Source organism: Tachysurus fulvidraco, chromosome 21, assembly GCF_022655615.1.
Source record: "Tachysurus fulvidraco isolate hzauxx_2018 chromosome 21, HZAU_PFXX_2.0, whole genome shotgun sequence".
Taxonomy (NCBI): domain Eukaryota; kingdom Metazoa; phylum Chordata; class Actinopteri; order Siluriformes; family Bagridae; genus Tachysurus; species Tachysurus fulvidraco.
The window spans coordinates 6,921,096-6,936,987 of NC_062538.1; the positions used below are offsets into that span (position 1 = coordinate 6,921,096).

At 36.7% G+C, this 15,892-nt stretch overlaps 3 protein-coding genes across 6 annotated transcripts; 2 read left to right on the forward strand and 1 right to left on the reverse strand.

Annotated features, from left to right (window-relative positions):
• The first annotated feature begins 1,525 nt into the window (after positions 1–1,525).
• On the forward strand, positions 1,526–7,857 carry LOC113651816 (methyltransferase-like protein 27). Of its 3 annotated transcripts, none has more exons than XM_047806010.1 (7): positions 1,538–1,632; positions 2,660–2,802; positions 4,426–4,547; positions 4,651–4,779; positions 5,312–5,447; positions 6,399–6,473; positions 6,585–7,857. In XM_047806010.1, the coding sequence occupies exons 3-7, from the start codon at positions 4,431–4,433 to the stop codon at positions 6,788–6,790; spliced, it is 663 nt and encodes a 220-aa protein (XP_047661966.1). In that variant the 5' UTR covers positions 1,538–1,632; positions 2,660–2,802; positions 4,426–4,430; the 3' UTR covers positions 6,791–7,857. The 3 variants fall into 3 exon arrangements, with proteins under 3 accessions (XP_027016492.1, XP_047661966.1, XP_027016501.1); XM_027160700.2 differs by having other exon boundaries at positions 1,539–1,632; positions 6,381–6,473; XM_027160691.2 differs by lacking the exon at positions 2,660–2,802 and having other exon boundaries at positions 1,526–1,632; positions 6,381–6,473.
• LOC113651843 (merlin-like) lies at positions 7,184–8,553 on the reverse strand. Its single transcript, XM_047806011.1, has 3 exons — positions 8,404–8,553; positions 8,059–8,181; positions 7,184–7,390 (listed from the first exon to the last, which is right to left on the reverse strand). Exons 1-3 carry the CDS (start codon positions 8,536–8,538, stop codon positions 7,334–7,336), a joined length of 315 nt encoding a protein of 104 aa, XP_047661967.1. The 5' UTR covers positions 8,539–8,553; the 3' UTR covers positions 7,184–7,333.
• A 1,211-nt stretch (positions 8,554–9,764) lies between these two features.
• LOC113651832 (methyltransferase-like protein 27) lies at positions 9,765–14,537 on the forward strand. 2 transcript variants are annotated; one of them, XM_027160731.2, is made up of 6 exons: positions 9,765–9,846; positions 11,076–11,197; positions 11,303–11,431; positions 11,549–11,684; positions 13,418–13,510; positions 13,617–14,537. In XM_027160731.2, the coding sequence occupies exons 2-6, from the start codon at positions 11,081–11,083 to the stop codon at positions 13,820–13,822; spliced, it is 681 nt and encodes a 226-aa protein (XP_027016532.2). In that variant the 5' UTR covers positions 9,765–9,846; positions 11,076–11,080; the 3' UTR covers positions 13,823–14,537. The 2 variants fall into 2 exon arrangements, with proteins under 2 accessions (XP_027016532.2, XP_027016540.2); XM_027160739.2 differs by having other exon boundaries at positions 9,830–9,846; positions 11,079–11,197.
• Positions 14,538–15,892: the final 1,355 nt, after the last annotated feature.

Below are 15,892 nucleotides of genomic sequence, written 5' to 3' on the forward strand. Positions count from 1 at the left end.
ATGGTATGGTATGCATCCTCTGCTCAGATTTACTTTTACAAAATTATGTTAATTATAGAAATGTGTACAAGAATATTTTGTCTTTTTATTAAAAATCCATGGATCTATTTATTTCTGAATTTCAGTCCATTTTTATTTCAAGCTGACATTATTACTAAACTTGAGCTACTGAGACACAATTCATTCTTTACAACAATCCATTTTCTACTGCACTGTTGCATATGTATAAATATCAGACTATAGAACTGGGTAAATATGAGTGCTTTAGAGAGCTCATGTCCATAATTGTAGCCATGTCTGAATCCCTTATGTCAGTAATCTTTACAGACTGAGGGTTTGTGTGTAGTAACTACAGTGTAGTGATTTTACCTTCTATAAAAGGTATACCTTATAGAAATAACCCTGTGTTAAAAAAAAATGGTTTCACTTTTTTTTCAGTATTTATAAAAATTCTGCCATGGATACAATCCATATACAAAATGCTTATATTAAAAGTGAAATTTTATGCACTGGAATTCAATATGCATGGCACATCGAAAAGATACTCATCGCTGTGATTTGTACAGAGAGAGATCGCTCATCATCACTACAGACATCCTCCAGTGATATTGCTTAACAGGTAAAGGTCTGGAAAATATATCCTACTGCATATGATCAGTCCTTAAACCTATGATCATCATATCAATGTTGTATCCTGAAATGCAGTCTAATTTACCTCACAGCTGAACTCCGTGCATCCATACCTCACACCATGCATGCATAGTGATGACTTTGACTTTAAAAGTCTTGGGTTGTTTCTTTTTAAGACCCAGAATCAACATTTTGAGATTTTAATAGCCTTAAAGCGAAAAGAAATCAATGCACAATATACAAAAATAACAAGTGAGTTAAAGCATAATTTAAAGCTTTTAAAAAAGTGGTTGCTTTTTTAATGTCTTGCTGTCCGTACAGTATGTATAACAGAACATCTTAATCTTTATACAATCTTAATCACAAACTTGTCTAGCTAGTTAGCAATTGCCAACCCATATACAGAGATAACTAGATTAAGGCGTTTAGTTTGCGTTTACTAGCTAGTTATGATTCAACTAATTGTTTTCAGAACAATTCTTTAGCAGTTTTGTTAAGAAAATGGCACGAAGAATAAAATAAAGCGACTACATGCTGTCAAGTGTCACGCATTGAGCGTGATTGTCCACGCTCTTCCGCCACACATCGTATTTCTCACGCAGAAACCTTTTGACTATTTATCATATATTTAATAAGCCGCAGCGCCCAAAATGTACCCCGCAGTTCTTAGTCGAGCCTGACACTTATCAGCCAATCAAAAAAAAGAGGCTACACAACAGCCAATCAGAAAATAGCACTATCTGGGTAAGATTTAACTAAGATTTAATTAATAAATAAATGAAACAAATACTTTGTATTTGGTTAAATTGCGGTCAGTGATCCTTACCAAACACAACAACTCCCCATTATTTTTTTTTTTTTTTTTTTTTTTTTTTTTTTTTTTTTTTTTGGGTGGAGTGTAGATGTCACTTGCCTGTCTTCAAAACTTGAGAGCCCTGCGACTACCTTACTCTTTCAGACATATTTGCCACGTACTCTAGGATCATATCGATAAAAATAAAGGTATTGTATGGCTTTTTAACATGCTGCTGCGATTTAATATTTGGCTAAGTAGAGTAAGATTGTTGTCAGAAGTTTGCCTTCATAGGCGCTCTACAGGCGAGAAGGTGAACAGCAAAATCTCCTGAAGTTCACAAACTGTTTACAACCATGGACTTCTTCAGTCTCTAAGAACTCTACAGACCTTTTAATGATTGTGAAACTACTTAATTTTATGAACACAGTCCAAGAATTGTAAGAAATTTTAAGATGAACTAAGACTAACATGCCATTGCAATCTGTTAAAACATATTTCTCACTCACAGAGAACAAATCTGTTATACAGTCAAAATTGCAATATTTTTATCATATGTTTATAAACATGTGTCATATGTTTATATCCTGATAAAAATGTATTTAAAAAAATTACCTGTCAAATTGTTTTAGTACACGGGGAATGAAACATTCTTAACATTTTAAGACATGTTGTTTTAGGAATGAATAACTATAGCTTATGATTGAGCCAGAGGGGACATAAAGATTAGCACATTTGCCTCACACCTCCACCTGTTTTTGCTCTGTGTTGCATGTTGCATGCACAGGTTGCATGTTCTCTGTGCTTTGGTGATTCAAAACGCCATCCAACAATGGGTTATCACTCCATCCAAGGTGTCCTCTGAATTCTGACCCTGGTTTATACTTTAGGTTTGATCAAAAACACTGTACTTAAGACTAAGAGCCAGGGTATAGTGAAAGAGATAGTTTACTGTATGCAAAGAGAGACTGAACAATCCATAGTTGAAAACAGTTGGCTTTTATACTGAGGCGTGTAGAGGGCACACTCAAAATGATATAGATAATGTTCAAGGCTAAAATAAGGGGAAAACAGAACACAAGCACTAAGCCTAATAATAAATGCACAAAATGTTTTTTTTGTTAGAAAAGATGTGTAATTGTCGCTGTGGTAAAATGTCTGTAGGATGCATGTTTAACATTTATGGAAGGAGTCTCCATAATTAAGAACTGTTTAACTGTCGGTTTTCTACCATAGGAAAGTCTTCGGGACAGACAACTATGTGCTTTGTGTATTCATCATAATACTGTATGTCAACCTGCACTTATGTGTCATATTAACCTCAAGTGATAGAAACTATACAGGCTGGTAAGGGAACATCAGCTTACAGCTGCACTAATGTAAGTAATAGCAAGGACTAACTTGTCACGCAGACATTCACAATAACTGCCTACAGTTTTATGCAAATGTTTTGGCATATTGGCCAAATTAGATTATTTTCCAAGAAAATAATTTTTTAACCTTAAACAAACAAACAAAAAAATCAGTAATTATTGTAGCATGTGCAAACGTTTGTTCCCCCTTTCAGAACTTAATCAGGGCTCTCAAGTTTTGAAGACAAGCAAGAGTGACATCTCAGGGCTTGAGAACCACTGGCCTATACTACATGTTCTGAGCAGGTGTTGTCAGTAAACCCTCTGGCACCATCTCAGGGCTCCCAGTTTGAAAACTACTGGCTTAGACTTGTTCTGAGCAGGTGTTGTCAGTGAACAGGCTGTAAAACTGTTGGCTAAGTTACAGACACTCATGAAAAACTGATGCTGTTGATCTGGGAAACTTATCTAACAGCAGTCAAAATGTCATTGTTTGTGTCAAACAAGTTGCGTTGTTGCGTTAAATCTTACCCAGATACAATAGTGCTATTTTCTGATTGGCTATTGTGTAGCCTCTTTTTTGATTGGCTAATAAGTGGGAGGCCCCAAGGGAGACGCGCTTGATTCCTGCCCGGTTCCATAGAGAGAGCGCTGCGGCATATTAAATAAAGGGCTATCAAGTATCACGCATTGAGCGTGACCGTCATTCATTTCGGTCTTTTTTCGCACTTTTTTTTTTTTTGCCACACATCGTATTTCTCACACAGAAAAACATTTTGACTATTTTTCATATATTTAATATGCCGCAGCGCCCAAAATCTGTCCACACCGCTGTCCCTATGGAACCTGGCAGGAATTAAGCGCATCTCCCCTGGAGTTCTTAGTCGAGCCTGACACTTATCAGCCAACCAAAAAAAGAGGCTACACAATAGCCAATCAAACATATTAATTAGCGAGGGTATTTTTTGATGGTCGATTTGAACAAAACCTATCTGTCCGTACTGCTGTCTCTATCCAGGTAGGACTCAAGCGTGTCTTCCCCCGAAGTTCTTAGTCGAGCCTGACACTTATCAGCCAATCAAAAAAAGAGGCTACACAACAGCCAATCAGAAAATAGCACTATCTAGGTAAGATTTAACGCAACAACAAATGAAAAAAAACGAAAAAAAAAAAACACACCAAAAAACCCATTCATTAGCGAGGGTATTTTCGATGGTACAAAAGCTCAATACAAAACAGCTTGGCTCTGGACTGGACATGGGTGTGTGTGTGTGTGTGTGTGTGTGTGTGTGTGTGTGTGTGTGTGTGTGTGTGTGTGTGTGTGTGTGTGTGTGTCAATTTTGCCTGTCTTCAAAACTTGAGAGCCCTGTAAATATATGATAAATTGTAAGTTTTTCTGTGTGAGAAATACAATTTGTGGCAGGAGAGCGTGACAAAAGAAAGACCGAAATGAGTGACTGTCACTCTCGAAGCGTGACACCTGAGAGCCCTGCTATTAGGCAGATCAAGAATTGTGAATAACAACTGACTTTTCAACACTTCATTAACACAACTTCATTAATACTCAACATGCATGGGCTGTACGTCTGAAACCTATCTATATTGTAGTACAAATTTCTATCATATAAGAGTTATATTTTTGTTTTCCAGAGCTTATGGCAGATCCCAGGACCTTTGCAGATGTGAGGAATACAGTTCTTTCAGCTCATAAAAGCTCAGGGCCCAAGGAAAAGGTTGCGTTCTACAGCTCCTGGGCCGAGAGCTATGAAGAAGTAAGCAGCACAAAATCACACACTTTTAGAAAATTGTTATAGCTGCTTTCACTACTGAACCTGATCCACCATGCAATGAATGTATTCGAAATTGTTTTTGAAGGATTTGGCAATATTGGACTACCGTGCTCCTTTCTTAGCTGCAAAATTCATTGCTTCACACTTCACCGGCGAGAAAGAGAGAGCCATTATTTTGGACGTGGCATGTGGGACAGGGCTGGTCTCTGGAAATGTAAGCGAAGAATTTTCATGTTTTAATATCATTTAGTTTTTTAATAATATGATTTATATATATTAATTATATATATATATATATAATTTTATCATGTTGGGGCACGGTGGCTTAGTGGTTAGCATGTTCGCCTCACAACTCCAGGGTTGGGGGTTCGATTCCCGCCTCTGCCTTGTGTGTGTGGAGTTTGCATGTTCTCCCCGTGCCTCGGGGGTTTCCTCCGGGTACTCCGGTTTCCTCCCCCGGTCCAAAGACATGCATGGTAGGTTGATTGGCATCTCTCGAAAACTGTCCATAGTGTGTGAGTGCGTGAGTGAATGAGAGTGTGTATGTGCCCTGCGATGGGTTGGCACCCCGTCCAGGGTGTATGATGCCTTGAGGCCCAATGACGCCTGAGAGCCCCCTGACCTGAGTTCGGATAAGTGGTAGAAAACGAATGAATGATTTTATCATGTTCCTTCTATCTGCTGTTGTTTCACATGATGTACTTGATGGACCATCTAAGACAGTGTGAATTATTGTCTTTGTGCAGTTAAAGAAAAACGGATTTTGCCACTTTGTGGGCTTGGATGGAAGCGAGAAAATGTTGAGTATGGCCAGAAAAACAGGCCTTTATCAGGAGCTTAAGCAGTGCATGCTGTGTGAGGATCCCTTTCCTGTTCAAGATGGTAACAGCTGCTTCTTATAGAATCCTAACTAATAATGAAATTGTGACAGGATGGATTGTTAATCAGACCACCCACACTACAGCATGTTCCCAGAATAAAACACTTTCAAATTACGATCAGGAATCAGGAGTTCAATCCAGTAATACTGACTAATTAAATCTAGGATTTTCAGAATGTCTAGTAAACAAACATGACCTCACATCATCAGAAACATGGTGGATGAAATCGGCTTTCATGTGTAATGACAAGTGTATCTTTTCATAATAGCCAGTCATCATCCCCCACAAAAGGGCTTAATATTGAGTCATAAATCAAATAAGTACATTTACATACCCCTTATTACAGTCTAACATAACTTATGTAATAAACATACAGTGCAGAACTATTCACCCCCTCATAATTTTACACATTTTGTAGTGTTACAACCTGGAATTTAAATTAATCCCCTTTACTGAGGATTTTAAGTCATTACTTTATCAAAGTAGTCAATAGTGGGAGGGAAAAGCTATACAGTTTTCAAAATGATTTATAAATAAAAAATGAGTTCACCTTTGTTATTTGATTTAAAAAAAATTTATATAGACTAGAAGTAAATAAATGTAGCATATAAATGGTAAATTTCAAATGTATTCCTAATGAGCAAATCAATAGCAATGGTGCCAATGAAAAACTCACTGATATGATTATCCTCATCTGGGGGACACAGAATAGTACGATTATAGATAATTTACATCTCAAACGGGGTTTTATATAATAGTCTGTGATTCACTGCTAGCAGAGAATCCAATAAAAGTAACAAATCTGATTACAGTCTTTCAGGTGTACTTTACTCGGACTATATGGACTTACAGTACAGTACTTGCAGTTTGTAGCCACCCAGCACTGTACTAGTGGATGTTTCACTAAGATGTTTCACTTTTTGCATTATTGTAGTGTTGTATGATGTTGTAGTAATTGTGGGAGCTCTGAGTATTGGAAACGTGCCAGTGGAAATCATCAAGGAGCTTTGGCAAGCCACCAAGCCGGGTAGGAACATCTTGATCACCTCCAAGTCTGTTATGCTATGTTCTCATTTTGAGATGTAACGTAATGTTTAAGAGATGGAGAAATATGGGCTGTATTGTGTTTTTGCTACAGGTGGCTATGTGTGCATGACTACAAGAGGGAATGCTGATAATCACAAGTACAAAACTGAGCTGGAACGTGCGATTCTTGCAATGGAGGAAGAAAAGAAATGGAGATGTGTCGCTGTTGATGTAGTGGACAAGTGGGAGAAGGCCGTGGCTGACCATGAGTGTGGATACATACCTGGAGTTGTTTATCTATATCAAAAAGTGTTTTAAATTCAGAATTGATTGTGCTAAAACAGTGCTAGGAGCTGAAAGAAACGCATATTATATGTGTGGATGGTCTTTAAACAATAGCCTCACTCACTCACTCACTCACTCACTCACTCACTCATTTTCTACCGCTTTATCCGAACTTCTCGGGTCACGGGGAGCCTGTGCCTATCTCAGGCGTCATCGGGCATCAAGGCAGGATACACCCTGGACGGAGTGCCAATCCATCGCAGGGCACACACACACACTCATTCACTCACGCAATCACACACTACGGACAATTTTCCAGAGATAACAATAGCCTACTAGTGATTTTATGTATACAAATTTGGCAGGTGAATGGGACAAAACCAATGACTAATGTAAAAAATTAAAGGAACTTTTTTTTTTAAATCCAATTTTATTTTGAACAATGTCTCCTCAGTAAAGTCTTGCTGTTAAATAATGTATCCCCACTAACCAAGCACTACATTGATAATCAAAATAACTTTTTGCAATAATATATGAATGGGATGAACGGCAGTGTAGTTTTGCTGGGATTAAGTTTCAGCTGATGAGATGCAATCCCATGATGCCAGGCATGCTGAGATCCGAGCAGAGTGTCTGAGAGAGGAAAGGAAATAATTAGCAAAATCAAAAAGACCTGATTCATGATGTTATTCATTCTACCAACATCTATTTATTAGTCTTCATATTAATCTGATCATAGAAGATGGATTTAGTTTTATCATCTATCACTTGATGGCAGACTTACTACACAATTAATTGCTGTTTCTTCAAGAGCTTCTTTTTTTTTGCTCCTTATTACAGCTCACTACTGAAAAACAATCCCATATTATACCTGTACTATGTATTTCTATTTAGATATAAAGTTGGAATTGATCAATTATATGAATATAAACGTTTGATACTTTAAGAAAGCTTTTCTCGCTTCATTCGCCTGGCTTGCTACTTTGGGGTACATATAAACTGTCACACTTGTATTCTGAAGTTATATAATTCTATAAAACTGCTTTGTGACAATGTTTACTCATAAAAGCAGTATACAAATAAAATCAAATTGATTTGAACTGAAACTTATTTGTCCATATCTGGACAAGATTATATATTGAGAAGCCAAAGCCTTACATTATAAAAACTGACCTTGGTTTGAAAAGCATGTGACTGGCGAGATACAAAAAATTATGGAATATTATAATAAGATTGATACCAATAATTTGAACATTAAGAGAATAGAGTAGAATTATAACCACTGCTAAACTCTCACTTACTTGTAAGAAGAAAAGGTGCTGTGTGATTTCCTGAACGAGTTCCTCCTCAACTTTTTCAGGGAAGAATTTAGCAAGAAAGTGAAATGTTATAGGAGAGTCTGTTGGTACATCCTGATCCAAAACCTGGGGATAGGAGTGAGAGGAGAATGTTGTGAGAATGTCATTTTGCTTCACCAAACTTAAAATGTGTCTGTGTGTATCTGTGTGTGTGTGTGTGTGTGTGTGTGTGTGTGTGTGTGTGTGTGTGTGTGTGTGTGTGTGTGTGTGTGTGTGTGTGTAAAAAATCCTGCAAAATTAAATTGAGCATAATCTCACAAAAACAGAGAAACCAATAACTCCACTTACCCGTTTTTCAGGCTTAAGCCAAGCATACGTGTCTTTCACAGTGTACCTGAGACCAAAGAACAAAGTTTCCCTCAGGCCAATAGTTCGGCACACAAGGACACAAAGTCCTTGCCTTTCCATTTTACCTAGTAACATAATAACAATAAAAACCAATCATCACAAATTGTGAAATCCAATATGATATATTATTATGTTTTATATTTTTATATTACAATATTATATATTCATTGTACAGACCTTTTCAAAGGAACACTGGGAATGGTATGCATCGTCTGCTCAGATTTACTTTTACAATATTACGTTAATTATAGAAATGTGTACAAGAATATTTTGTATTTTTTTTTAAATCAATGGATCTATTTATTTCTGAATTTCAGTGCACTTTTGGTTCAAGCTGAATTTATTACTAAACTTGAGCTACTGAGAAACAATTCATTCTCTACAACAATCCATTTTCTACTGCACTGTTGCATATGTATAAAAATCAGACTATAGAACTGCGTAAATATGAGTGCTTTAGAGAGCCCATGTCCATAATTGTAGCCATGTCTGAATCCCTTATGTCAGTAATCTTTACAGACTGAGGGTTTGTGTGTAGTGACTACACTCTATTTTACCTTCTATAAAATGACCAATAGAAATAACCCTGTGTTAAAAAAAATGGTTTCAGTTTTTTTTCTTCAGTATTATAAAAAATACTCCAGGGGATACTTTCCAGTTTTACATAAATTATAAAGTATATTTCTTGCACAAGTAAAGTATACATACATTGTAAGGTACAGAAGTTCTACTAAATGACAAAGTTTGTATGGCTACAATCCATATACAAAATGCTTATATTAAATTTTATGAAATTTTATGCACTGAAATTCAATATGCATGGTACATCAAAAAGAGACTCATCGATGTGGTTTGTACAGAGACATCGCTCATCATCATCATCATCATCATCATCATCATCATCATCATCATCATCACTACAGACATCCTCCAGCGACATTACTTAACAGATAAAGGTCTGGAAAACATACTTTATCCTACTGTATATGATCAGTCCTTAAACCTATGATCATCATATGGATGTTGTATACTGAAATACAGTCTAATTTGCAGTTTAATTTAATGCATGCATGGTGATGACTTTGACTTTAGAAGTCTTGGGTGTTTCTTTTTAAGATCCAGAATCGACATTTTGAGCTTTTAATAGCCTTAAAGCGAAATCAATGAGCATTTACTTAGAAATAGTCATCAATGCACAATATACAAAAATAACATTATAAGGGTAAAGGATTGTTATATTATGAAGGAATGTATGTGTATATCACTATATATGTATGTGGGTGTGAGTGAGTGGGTGTGTAAACTGCATAAGGTTGGTATTTAAAGAAAATCACACTGATAATGATTTACTCTTTAAATCGCATGACAACAGAGCTGCTGCAGGTATGAGGCATGACTTACATAATAAGTATTCTTATAATTTATAACGTAATAACGGCTGTGCAGCCTATTTAGCCATTTCTAACTTGCTTTATCTCATATTAAACTTAAAGTTAATTACAATTATATGAACTAAATTCGCTGATAAAGCTGTAGCGAGTTAAAGAAGAACTTAAAGCTTTAAAACAAAAAGTGGTTGTTTTTTTAATGTCTTGCTGTCAATATGTATAACAGAACATCTTAATCTTTATACAATCAATCAAACACTAAAATGTGATGTCTAGTTAGCAATTTCCAACCCATATACAGCGATAACTAGATTAAGGCAGTTAAGTTTAGTTGGCGTTTACTAGCTAGTTATGATTCAACTAATTGTTTTCAGAACCCAATTCTTTAGCAGTTTTGTTAAGAAAATGGCACGAAGAATTAAATAAAGCGACTACAGGGCTGTCAAGTGTCACGCATTGAGCGTGATAGTCACACATTTCGGTCTTTCACACACATCGTATTTCTCACGCAGAAAAACCTTTTGACTATTTATCATATATTAAGCCGCAGCGCCCAAAACGTATCTGTCCGCACTGCTGTCTCTATCCGGGTAGGAATCAAGCGTGTCTTCCCCCGAAGTTCTTAGTCGAGTCTGACACTTATCAGCCAATCAAAAAAAAAAAGGAGGCTACACAACAGCCAATCAGAAAATAGCACTATCTGGGTAAGATTTAACGCAACAACAAATGAAAAAAAAAAAAAAATTCATTAGCGAGGGTATTTTCGATGGTCGGTTTGAACAAAACCTCAATACAAAACAGCTTGTCTCTGGACGGGACATTGTCCTCAATCATGACCCTAAAAATTCCTGGGCTTGAGCCGAATTATTTTAAATGGGAGCAACATTAAAAAAGGTCAAACGGGGATTGGAGATGTCACTCTTGCCTGTTTTGAGAGCCCTATAAATATATGATAAATTGTAAGTTTTTCTGTGTGAGAAATACAATTTGTGGCAGGAGAGCGTGACAAAAGACCGAAATGAGTGACTGTCACTCTCGATGCGTGACACCTGAGAGCCCTGCATTAGGCAGATCAAGAATTGTGATTAGGAATAACAACTGACTCTTCAACACTTCATTAACACAACTTCATTAATACTCAACAAGCATGGGCTGTACATTTGAAATTTATCTATATTGTAGTACAAATTTCTACTATATAACAGTTATATTTTTGTTTTCCAGAAGTTATGGCAGATCCCAGGACCTTTGCAGATGTGAGGAATAACGTTCTTTCAGCTCAAAAAAGATCAGGGATCAAGGAAAAGGTTGCGTTCTACAGCTCCTGGGCCGAGAGCTATGAAGAAGTAAGCAGCACAAAATCTCTCACTTTTAGAAAAGTATGTTATAGCTGCTTTCACTACTGAACCCGATCCACCATGCAATGAATGTGTTTGAAATTGTTTTGGAAGGATTCTGCAATATTGGACTACCGTGCTCCTTTCTTAGCTGCAAAATGCATTGCTTCACACTTCACCGGCGAGAAAGAGAGAGCCATTATTTTGGACGTGGCATGTGGGACAGGGATGGTCTCTGGAAATGTAAGAGAAGAATTTTCATGTTTTAATATCAATTTTATGTTCCTTCTATCTGCTGTTGTTTCACATGATGTACTTGATGGACCATCTAAGACAGTGTGAATTATTGTCTTTGTGCAGTTAAAGAAAAACGGATTTTGCCACTTTGTGGGCTTGGATGGAAGCGAGAAAATGTTGAGTATGGCCAGAAAAACAGGCCTTTATCAGGAGCTTAAGCAGTGCATGCTGTGTGAGGATCCCTTTCCTGTTCAAGATGGTAACAGCTGCTTCTTATAGAATCCTATCTAATAATGAAATTGTGACAGGATAGATTGTTAATCAGACCACCCACACTACAACATGTTCCCAGAATAAAACACTTTCAAATTACGATCAGGAATCAGGAGTTCAATCCAGTAATACTGACTAATTAAACCTAGGATTTTCAGAATGTCTAGTAAACAAACATGACCTCACATCATCAGAAACATGGTGGATGAGATCGGATTTCATGTGTAATGACAAGATTATCTTTTCATAATATCCAGTCATCATCCCCCATAAAAGGGCTGAATATTGAGTCATAAATCAAATACGTAAATTTACATACCCCTCATTACAGTCTAACATCACTTATGTAATAAACATACAGTGCAGAACTATTCACCCCCTTCTTTTACACATTTTGTAGTATATGTACAATCTGGAATTTAAATTAATCCCCTTTACTGAGGATTTTAAGTCATGAAGTGACTCAAAGTAGTCCATAGTGGGAGGGAAAAGCTATACAGTTTTCAAAATGATTTACAAATAAAAAAAATTATTCAGTTCTGGTAAAACCCGTCACCTTGAGATTATTACACATAACGAGTTCACCTTTGTCATGTGATTTAAAAAACAATGTGAATTGGGAAGGTTCCAAAAATTGATATAGACTAGAAGTAAATAAATGTAGCATATACATGGTCAATTTTAAATGTATTCGTAATGAGCAAATCAGTAGCAATGATGCCAATGAAAAACCCACTGATATGATTATCCTCATCTGGGGGATGCAGAATAGTACGATTATAGATAATTTCCATCTCAAACTGGGTTTTATATTGTCATAAAGTGCAATTAACCGAATAACCAAGAAATACATTTTAGTTGTAAGATGAAATCTCTCTATGGAGGCGAACAAACGATCAAAAACCAATTCACAGAAAGTATATGGAACAATCATGACTGAATTACAGATTGGGTAAAGTGGAGAGTTTTGCTTTGAGTTTGAAATTGTACTAGAGATTTAATTAAATAGCATTTAACCGAATAACCAAGAAATACATTTTAGTTGTAAGATGAAATCTCTCTATGGAGGCGAACAAACGATCAAAAACCAATTCACAGAAAGTATATGGAACAATCATGACTGAATTACAGATTGGGTAAAGTGGAGAGTTTTGCTTTGAGTTTGAAATTGTACTAGAGATTTAATTAAATAGCATTTAAGACAACTTAAGAAGACCGTGTCATTTAATCAGATCACAATATGAACCTTTCTGGACGACTGCTGACCTTTCATATATGTCATTATAATAATGATAATAGTCATGTATAGTTTCAGTAAAATACAAACAAATATATTAAAGTCTCTTCTTAATGTATTGTGAGAGCTAACAGTGCCATTGCCTTCTGTTATTATTAATTCACTCGAATAACAGGAGCTCTCATGAGAAAAAGACGAGGCATCTCATGAAGTCAGCTCGAGAGACAGCCATTATTAGTGTCAGATATAGAAATAACAGAGATAATTTCTCAGGTGCAATGACAGCACTTCACGGTCATATTTAGTGTCTGTGATTCACTGCTAGCAGAGAATCCAATAAAAATAACAAATCTGATTAGACAGTCTTTCAGGTGTACTTTACTCGGACTATATGGACTTACAGTACTTGTTTGTAGCCACCCAGCACTGTACAGGACTAGTGGATGTTTCACTAAGATGTTTCACTCTTTGTATTATTGTAGAGTCGTATGATGTTGTAGTAATTGTGGGAGCTCTGAGTATTGGAAATGTGCCAGTGGAAATCATCAAGGAGCTTTGGCAAGCCACCAAGCCGGGTAGGAACATCTTGATCACCTCCAAGTCTGTTATGCTATGTTCTCATTTTGAGATGTAATGTTTAAGAGATGGAGAAATATGGGCTGTATTGTGTTTTTGCTACAGGTGGCTATGTGTGCATGACTACAAGAGGGAATGCTGATAATCACGAGTACAAAGCTGAGCTGGAACATGCGATTCTTGCGATGGAGGAAGAAAAGAAATGGAGACGTGTCACTGTCGATGTAGTGGACCAGTGGGAGAAGGCGGTGTCTGACCATGAGTGTGGATACATAACTGGAGTTGTTTATCTATATCAAAAAGTGTTTTAAATTCAGAATTGATTGTGCTAAAACAGTGCTAGGAGCTGAAAGAAAAGCATATTATATGTGTGGATGGTCTTTAAACAATAGCCTACTAGTGATTTTATGTATACAAATTTGGCAGGTGAATGGGACAAAACCAATGACTAATGTAAACAATTAGAGGAACTCTTTTTTTATCAATTTTATTTTGAAAAATGTTTCCGCAGTAAAGTCTTGCTGTTAATTAATGTATCCCCACTAACCAAGCACTACATTGATTATCAAAATAATGATTTGGCATTGAACTTAATAATAAGTAATGTTAATTCTTTATTCTTAATGGTTGATTAGGTTTCGGTAACAGCAGCTCAGAGAGTTGTTCCAGCTACAATTTTAAATCTAAATTTTATGGAAAATTTTCTAAAGTGTTGTTAACCTTGAATATGTGGTTGTCTAGGGTTTAAGGTATTGGTCTACCTATTGGAAGATTGTGAGTTCAAAGCTCAGGTCCACTAAGCTACCAGCCCTTAACCCTCAATTTCTCAGTTATATTAAATGAGATAAAAATGTACGATTCTCTGGGTAAGGGTGTCTCCCAAATTCAGTAATTGTATAGGAACTTTTTATTTACAGAGACTGAAACAAGAAGAGCAGGGGGGCACGGTGGCTTAGTGGGTAGCACGTTCGCCTCACACCTCCAGGGTCGGGGTTCGATTCCCGCCTCCGCCTTGTGTGTTCTCCCCGTGCCTCGGGGGTTTCCTCCGGGTACTCCGGTTTCCTCCCCCGGTCCAAAGACATGCATGGTAGGTTGATTGGCATCTCTGGAAAATTGTCCGTAGTGTGTGAGTGTGTGAGTGAATGAGAGTGTGTGTGTGCGCCCTGCGATGGGTTGGCACTCCATCCAGGGTGTATCCTGCCTTGATGCCCGATGACGCCTGAGATAGGCACAGGCTCCCCGTGACCCGAGGTAGTTCGGATAAAGCGGTAGAAAATGAATGAATGAATGAATGAAACAAGAAGAGAATAAACAAGCACCTGAATGGAATGGGATAGAAATAGACAAATCTCATGTTGCAAGTGTGTGAGGACTGTTGAATGTGATGAACGGCAGTGTAGTTTTGCTGGGATTAAGTTTCAGCTGATGAGATGCAATCCCATGATGCCAGGCATGCTGAGATCCGAGCAGAGTGTCTGAGAGAGGAAAGGAAAGGATTAGCAAAATCAATGAGAACTGATTCAAGATGTTATTCATTCTAACAACATCTATTTATTAGTCTTCATATTAATCTGATCATAGAAGATAGATTTCGTTTTATCATCTATCACTAGATGGCAGCCTTACTACACAATTTGCTGTTTCTTCAATCCCATATTATACCTGTACTATGTATTTCTATTTAGATATAAAGAAGGAATAGATTATGTGAAGATACGTTTGATACTATAAGAAAGCTTTTCTCGCTTCATTCGCCTGGCTTGCGCCTTTGGGGTACATATAAACTGTCACACATATTCTGAAGTTATATATTTCTATAAAACTGCTTTGTGACAATGTTTACTCATAAAAGCAGTATACAAATAAAATCAAATTGATTTGAACTGAAGCTTATTTGTCTATATCTTGGCGAGATTATATATTTCGAAGCCAAAGCCGTCCTCTATACCCCATTGCATTGTCCTCATTTTCACTTGAAAATGTTTAAAAAATGTTTTCCTTACAAAAGAAAAGTAGCCCAGATTTTAAAATTTAATAAATTCATATTTATCATATTTCATATTTTATACGCACACATTCCAGCACACTAGAACAGTGTAGTTACACAGGGCAGCATGAATGCAGTGAAATAATTTAATACCACAGAGCTGTGATACTGAAATACCAAATAAAAATAATGAGATTGACGTTTATTTGCACATGGCAAACAATGAATATCTTTATACATTATTGTGACTCATAGCAAATGAACTGTGCCTTTTGGAACACACACTATTACAGAACACCATGGTGTATTCAGGGAAACTATTTGTATGTATTTTGAATGTTGTGAGACCTCATAAAATGTAAACGACTTCCGGAAGCTGACTCTCTGTTAAACC

Coding starts and splice junctions, on each gene's coding strand:
- LOC113651816 (XM_027160691.2), top strand. CDS start 4,431: ATGGCAGATCCCAGGACCTTTGCAGATGTGAGGAATACAGTTCTTTCA. Junction 4,780..5,311: donor CAGGGCTGGTCTCTGGAAAT/GTAAGCGAAGAA, acceptor GTCTTTGTGCAG/TTAAAGAAAAACGGATTTTG. Junction 5,448..6,380: donor TCCCTTTCCTGTTCAAGATG/GTAACAGCTGCT, acceptor GCATTATTGTAG/TGTTGTATGATGTTGTAGTA.
- LOC113651843 (XM_047806011.1), bottom strand. CDS start 8,538: ATGTTACTAGGTAAAATGGAAAGGCAAGGACTTTGTGTCCTTGTGTGC. Junction 8,182..8,403: donor GGCTTAAGCCTGAAAAACGG/GTAAGTGGAGTT, acceptor TCCTATCCCCAG/GTTTTGGATCAGGATGTACC. Junction 7,391..8,058: donor AGCACCTTTTCTTCTTACAA/GTAAGTGAGAGT, acceptor TTCCTCTCTCAG/ACACTCTGCTCGGATCTCAG.
- LOC113651832 (XM_027160731.2), top strand. CDS start 11,081: ATGGCAGATCCCAGGACCTTTGCAGATGTGAGGAATAACGTTCTTTCA. Junction 11,432..11,548: donor CAGGGATGGTCTCTGGAAAT/GTAAGAGAAGAA, acceptor GTCTTTGTGCAG/TTAAAGAAAAACGGATTTTG. Junction 13,511..13,616: donor TTGGCAAGCCACCAAGCCGG/GTAGGAACATCT, acceptor TTTTTGCTACAG/GTGGCTATGTGTGCATGACT.